Source organism: Montipora capricornis, chromosome 3 (assembly GCF_036669925.1).
Source record: "Montipora capricornis isolate CH-2021 chromosome 3, ASM3666992v2, whole genome shotgun sequence".
Lineage (NCBI taxonomy): Eukaryota > Metazoa > Cnidaria > Anthozoa > Scleractinia > Acroporidae > Montipora > Montipora capricornis.
Window position 1 is genome coordinate 68,969,148 of NC_090885.1, and position 6,844 is coordinate 68,975,991.

The window sequence follows — 6,844 nt, forward strand, 5'->3', positions numbered from 1 at the left end:
CAGTTATGGATGAGTTGCCACAAACAGATTAAGAGATGGATTTAACTTCTCTCACAACAAGCAATGGTAAGTTGTTCGTTCAACAAAACTTTGCGTTAAAAATATGAATTCATTCAGCGGGCCGTCTAATTTGCATACGTTTTATTTACTCAGATACTCAAATTGCTTACTTTAGTGTGAGAACTGTATTGGATTCCCAGAGCTAAAACTTTCCAGTAACTTAGTTCAATAGCCAAGGTTTTATTCTATATGGGTTTTACAAGGAAGCGGCATATACCAGAGGGCTTTTACAACAGTTAAAGTTCGCCTTCATTTATTAACATTTCCAGAGATACAAATTTGACCTTTTTAAACTTGTCGATTGTAATTGTTAAAAACTTCTTTCTTCAAATTTTCTTTCATAAAATTAAAGAGTAAGTATGTAATAGTTCTCGGCTGAAGTTTTGATGTTAGGGATTGTTTCTTATGCGTTCAACGTTTTCTCGAAGTTGCGGTCGGATTCCGTTGTTTTGAGTACGAAAAACCAGCAAAAAATCGATTTTCCAAACTTTTAGTAATTTCTCCCGTACAATGAATCGCTTGAACCCAAAACTATTTTTTCTTGAATTAGGGTACTAAAAGGGATGTTTTGGCAAAAGAAAAAAAAATTCGATTTTTTCACGAGTGTCTTGCGATTTTCGATTTTCTGGGAAAATGGCTCTTAAAGTTGGAAATAAACAAATAAATAGATAAAATAATCATAATTTAATATTTGAGCCTTGGAGCTATATAAACCGGTAGGTTTTCGAGTTAGCCCCTAGCCATATCGAATTGATATTTTTACTGTAGTTTAGGGAAATAATGAAGAAATAATACAATAAAAATAGTAGGAAAGATGATTAAAATCTTTTAATTATAAGTAAACGATTAGCGCTGGTTTAACGATAAGAAGTGCTTTAATTTTGTTTTAAATCTTGAAGAGGGTACGTTTTTAACATTTTCAGGAATTTTTTGCCATAGATCAGTACCTACGTAAGATAATGAACTGTTTGCCTATATTTGTGCGTACCCGTGGCTTGTGTAGATTTTTTTTAAACTGAGTATCTAGTATTATAGGCATGAACACTACTTGCATATCGAAAAAAATCTTGAAATGTATCCGGTAATTCACCTTTATGCCATTGGTAAGTAAGCTTCAAAACAAAGAAACAAAAGACATTTTCCACTGTGAGAATATGAAGTAGATTCAGCAAAGGTAAAGCACTTACAGTATTAGGCCCGTAAGCTGTGGCGAAGAAAATAAGTATGACAACACGGTTTAATTTTGTTTGCAAATTTTGAAGATGTGTTTTATAAGTACTTCACCATGATATAATGCCATATGATATATGTGGATAAATGATATTATAATATAGTTGTTTCAGTTGTTGCAATACATTTTTCCTTTATAAACATACTGTATTTCATTTACTGAAAGTTAACTTGACAATATTTATGTTAAAACGAATTTTGAAGCTTTCAAAATTAAGCTCTAGTGGTAGCCTGGAAACTAAATTATGCGGAGTTAACTCTAATTGGCCCACAGTAACATATGATAGTTAAATTAAAGAGGAGGAGTTTCTCAGTGCTATGATTTAAGTTTACGTAGCAATAACGTTTCTTTTTTTTTTCCGTGTAAATCCGGTGAATTTGATGTTATGTCATGTCTTTATTCCATGTTTATTTCATGTTCGGCAACCGCTGAAGTATAGTATTCCCGATACCATTTGTGAGGGCCCGCAGAAAATTTCTTCCGGTCTTGTAACCGTCTTTAGGTTTTCATGATCAATGTAGAAATTATCACAATCCTAGCAAACAGTATGCTTTGTACACCTTGCCCAGTAATGTTTGTTATAAAAGCACATTAACGTGAAACAAGCATGGAAAGGAATTGTACGGTCCGTGAATTAATTGAAGAAAATTGGTCTTTTTTTTCTTCACCTTTCTTTTTAATGGCGGCTTCTTGTTGGTTAGTTTTCAATCTTCTTTTCTTTCCTGTTTTTCATTACATAACATTCGTTGATCAGATTTAATTGCATTCTGCAGTTGAACACAACTGTACATTAAGTGTTTTGTTATACCTCCCAACTCAACATTGAACAATACACAGATTTTTACACGGAATTTACCGCTGTTTCAAAGGTGCTTGACCTGATCATATGCGAGTCGAAAGTTCAGGTCGATGTTTCCCTAGGGAGTTAGTGAGTTTTATTCACCCTAGGGAGTTAGTGAGTTTTGACCCATGACACGTGACACGTTCTCCTCCAATCGGAAAACGTATTTGAGTTGGGAGGTGTAACAAAGTACAATATATTATGGGCTTATGGCCAGCCACTATCACATAGTCTACACGACATTTAGTAGTATTCTCGGTTTTCACATGACGTCAAAGCCGCCGTGTTTGTGCCCCTAAACAAAGAAACGGCAGCCATGTTGGTGCCCCGACCAAATCCTCCGGGAATTTAACTATATTGTTATGCAAACGTTTTCTTTTGTTTTCGTTGAAAAACATGGCTGTTGATCACGTGAGTGAAAACCAACAATAGCAGCAGAGCATCACTGGGGTACTGATATCTTGGCAGCAACACAGCATGTTCTATGCCGTATCATAGCAACTGTCATATCGAAATAGTATACCAACGCTCTTATTGATACACTAGATTCATATACATGCTTAGAGCTACACTCTCTAATCTTTTAGCTTGCATGAAACCATCCTGTAAACCACAACTTCAAGACACTCCCCCTGCTACCTTATGCAACACTAGAGAAAAGTACATCAATTTGCAGGTCTTTGTTAAGGGGCCTAACGGAAATTCATCTCCGACACTCTCCTTTGGAATTAAAAGCACCTCATCATGGTCGCTCCAGTATCGGCCGCCCAGCAACAAACTATAGCGCCCAATGTTGCGCTTTGAAGAACTCGTAAAAATATTATTAGTTTCACACGAGTGAAGGTTGCCCGAACGAGTTCGGTCTGATGAATTGCAGTTTCCTGCTTCTGCCGGTGCAGTCGTTTAGTTCTAAAACCATTTTGCGTTTCAATTTCTTCGTTTTTTTCTTGATTATTCGGATGTAGTTATGTCTGTTACTGCTCTTTGTAGTCTTTACAAAGACAGTACTTTCGCAAGTGCGGGCTTTTGTCCAGTATACATCTTGGCTGTTCTCCATACAGATTAATTCTGCTTATTTCGCCAGTGACCTGGAAATTATCGCCATCATAACTCACCGATGCTTCATATAGACCTCTCCCGGGTGATGTGCGGATCTGTACTTGGTATAAGCATTTCTCAAATGTCGTACCCTCTCTTAAAAACATCGGTTTCCTCCCGTCGGCATCGGCAGAACCAAGGTACTGCGCCACCTTAACATTCGCAATTTTCTGATAAGCTGATGAGACCTCGTGAAGTTGCAAACGTAAACAAAGGCTTAAGCCTAGAGGCTCTGAAGCTGTTAAGTTATTTATGCGATGAAGAATTGCTTCGGCTGCGCCCCGCACGTGATCTTCTCGTGTATCGACCTCTTTCCATTGCAGGCATGGGCAATAATGTTCCACAATTCCTGTACTTTGGCAATCACGTGATTGATCGAGTTTACTAAAGAGACTCTCTCCCCTCATTAAGTTATTAGGGGTTTGGGGAAAGCTTATAAGATGTCGAAACGTCGCGTACAAGTCAAATGGGGAGGTAACAAGCTTACTGTTTCCTTTAAGATTCTGAACAAGGCCAGGATATTGTTGCGAAAACCATCTTGGAAGAGTGAAAGCCATCAGCGGCAGCCGTTCCTCTAATTTCCCTTGAAATGTTTCCCTGGCTTCACCGACTCTTGCCCCGTGGTCAGACATAATGATCAACAGTGTACGATTCAGAGCATTCCCCTGATGCAAATCCTTCAACAAGGAAGCAAAATCATCCGCACATTGATAAACCGTATTAAAATTGTTATGAGAAATCTCTGTCATGAAAAATAATCCAAATTTAGGCCGTTGTGGATAAGCGTTGGCAAAAGATCTGATGTAATCAAAGTGAATTTGATGGTGTGGTTTGCTGTGAACACAGTTAGGTGAGGTCATCCGCGCGGCTTGCCAAAAACATCTCGAGAAATGATCCGTTGGGGTTTCGTTGAACCCATGAAGTCGATAATTGAAAGCTGCATACGCTGGGCAGTCCTCGCTGAATAGTGTAGCGTAGCCTTGGGATTTAAAATCCTTGAAAATGTGTGGCCAGCGATCCAGAGGTTCGCTTCCTGGTAATCCTCGTCGAGCCTCTGGGAGCTCAGATTCAAATTTACCTAAATTGAACAAAGGGCAGATCAGGCCTACTTCCGTTTTTTCGTTCCGTGCAGAGGTTTCCTTGATTTAGCTAGAATGAAAGGAAACCTCTGCACGGATCTCCTCGATGTACTGTCACGCATGCACGCCGCAACGTCACTTCCACTCTTCCGACATTGAGCATGCGTTAAAATTCAAACTGGTTATATAGCGGGTTTGAAACCGGTTAAGAGTTAAATGAATTCGTCCAAAGTTCAGGACGACATCGAGGAGATCCGTGCAGAGGTTTTCTTTCGTTCTCTGAAGGCCTAGAGTGAGTCCCAAGCAAGCTCGTTCCAAGGAGCTCTTCCTTGATAGGTCCTGGGAACGAGGTTGCTCTCCCTAGGTGCACATTAAGAAAAGAACTCCCTTGCTGAGCTCAAATATTTTTAGTTCCTAATACAAATCTCCCCATCCAATGCAAACATATGTCACCATTGTTACACAAAAAGTTCGCTTTTTCTGAGTCGTGCAAGCCACGTAAACTCGGCAGAATTAGCAGTAATTTAATTTGGACCCACGACCGTGATGTAAGAGGCATGGGTCTATTCTCGATTTTTCGTCACAAACTGCTTTGCATTCCTGTTTTCAAATAAATTTTGCATTGCAAAGCAGTTTGAGACGTAAAACCGAGAATAGACCCATGACCCATCACGGTCGTAGGTTCAAATTATTGCTTGTTTTGATAACTGCGCTCGTCTTGCCCGGCAGACAAAAAGGTGAGAGGTGAGAATGGTAAAACATGTTGGCTTTAGAAAAGGATATTGATACTGTAGACGAAAAATATTTGAGTTCAGTTGCACTTTTGAGCGGTTTTCAATTGAGTGTCGAAAGTAATTACTGAATTACGTTGGTTTTGCATTACTTCACTCAGTGATGGTTCAAAGTTCTCGCGTCACTTTTTCAACCAATCAGAAGTGAAACCAAAACCAATCGTGGCTCGCGCGTGCACATTTTCCCGCGCTTTGTGTCGGCTATGCGTAATTATTTCGAGTTTTGATTGGTTTACTGGATTGTCTCCGTCTTTTTTGATTGGCCAAAGTAATTACTTTGGTTTTGGTTTTACGACACTCGATTGAAACTCGCTCCAACACAAACAATTGATAAAGGAATCATCTACTCTGGATTTCTTTTTCAAATAAATTGACTGCAAAATGCAGGTTCATTAAGCGGAAAAGCCATATAGGGCGAAAGGGAGCCTTGGATTGTAGTGAGAAAGTTCGCGAGGCATACCCTATCTGTGATAACGATCAGGACCAAGCTGTTCAAAGGTGATCTTTAAAGCTAATCCTGAATTATAGAAAATTCAATTGCAGTTAATTCACCTATCAAAGGAAGGTTTTTTTGAAGAAATTTAGTCAACCACCTACAATTTAGAATTTTTTATATTCTACAACCTAAAATTGTCAGTGTTGAGGCATTTTCGACGTGCAAAGTTGAAAGCACGATTGTTGTTTCATCCAGGATTAACTTAAAAGCAGGTTTTTGAAAAACCGGGCCCAAATCTTAAAATAACTAATAATAATAATAATCATCATCATCATCAATCCTTCCTGTTTACAAATTTAAGAAGAAGAACAGTAATGAACTAACCTAATCTATCTACATTAAAGAGCTAATAATAATAATGTCTATAATGTTCGCATAGGTAAAATATATGCTATTTACAAGGTAATTTTTTCTGTTTTAAAATGTTAAAACCAAACGTTAAAACCAAACGTTTGGTTTTAACATTTTAATTTCACAAAAAATTACCTTGTAAATAATAATAATAATAATAATAATAATAATAATAATAAAATAGGTATAAAGGACAAAAACAAGCTAGTTAGACAATGCCAGAGATGGGTATTCTCACAGAACTGCGAGATCGTGAAAGCAGTCCATTCATTCAACTGACTTTCCACACATTAGAGACACTGTCCATCTTAAGTCAAGAATATCGCTTTGAATTGTAAATTCCGCATATTCTTTGTAAAATTTGAACTGCTGAAAGTTTAGGAGAAACGAAATAATAGTAATAATAATAATAATAATAACAATCATAACAATGATGATGATGATGATAATACTAATAGCTACTTCGTGAAACTAAATATTTCAACGTGAATAATACGTAGCATTTTAAAATCTAAAATGATTTAGACTTTAAAAAATTTTCAAACTCTAAATATGATTGCCAATTTTTAAATTTCTACTAAAGGCAGCATTTTCCCTTAAATATGGTTAGATCTTCTCTTGGCTGCCTCTTGCATCTGGTGAATTGAATATGTTAATTTCATAAGAAGGGTCTAGATTCGCAATGAATCTGGTCATCCTCGAAGATCATCAACGGGCAAACGTTTACATGCGGTTGAGGCGAACCCTTTATTGCCAATGTAAACTTCTGCCCGTCCAATTTTCTTCATTCTGTCTCGACCAGCAATAGTCTCCTTCGCAGCCGTTATTAGGTTCGTCACGCAACGGCTGCGAAGGAGACTAGACCAGCAACTGCTCATAGGTTTTCACCAACCTGTC

The 6,844-nt window shown here is 37.8% G+C and overlaps 1 protein-coding gene across 2 annotated transcripts in view; it reads right to left on the reverse strand.

Moving 5' to 3' along the window:
• Positions 1-700: 700 nt before the first annotated feature.
• Positions 701-6,844, reverse strand: part of LOC138041013 (uncharacterized) — a 21,873-nt gene continuing 15,729 nt past the window's right edge. The window contains exons 5-6 of one of the 2 annotated variants that reach the window (XM_068886774.1): positions 6,840-6,844; positions 701-4,308 (exon numbers count right to left, since the gene is read on the reverse strand). The exon at positions 6,840-6,844 is cut by the window's right edge and continues 397 nt beyond it. In XM_068886774.1, the coding sequence (XP_068742875.1) occupies positions 3,107-4,308; positions 6,840-6,844 (1,207 nt within the window). In that variant the 3' untranslated portion in view covers positions 701-3,106. The remainder of the gene's footprint in view (positions 4,309-6,839) is intronic. The other variant, XM_068886775.1, reaches the window with a different exon arrangement.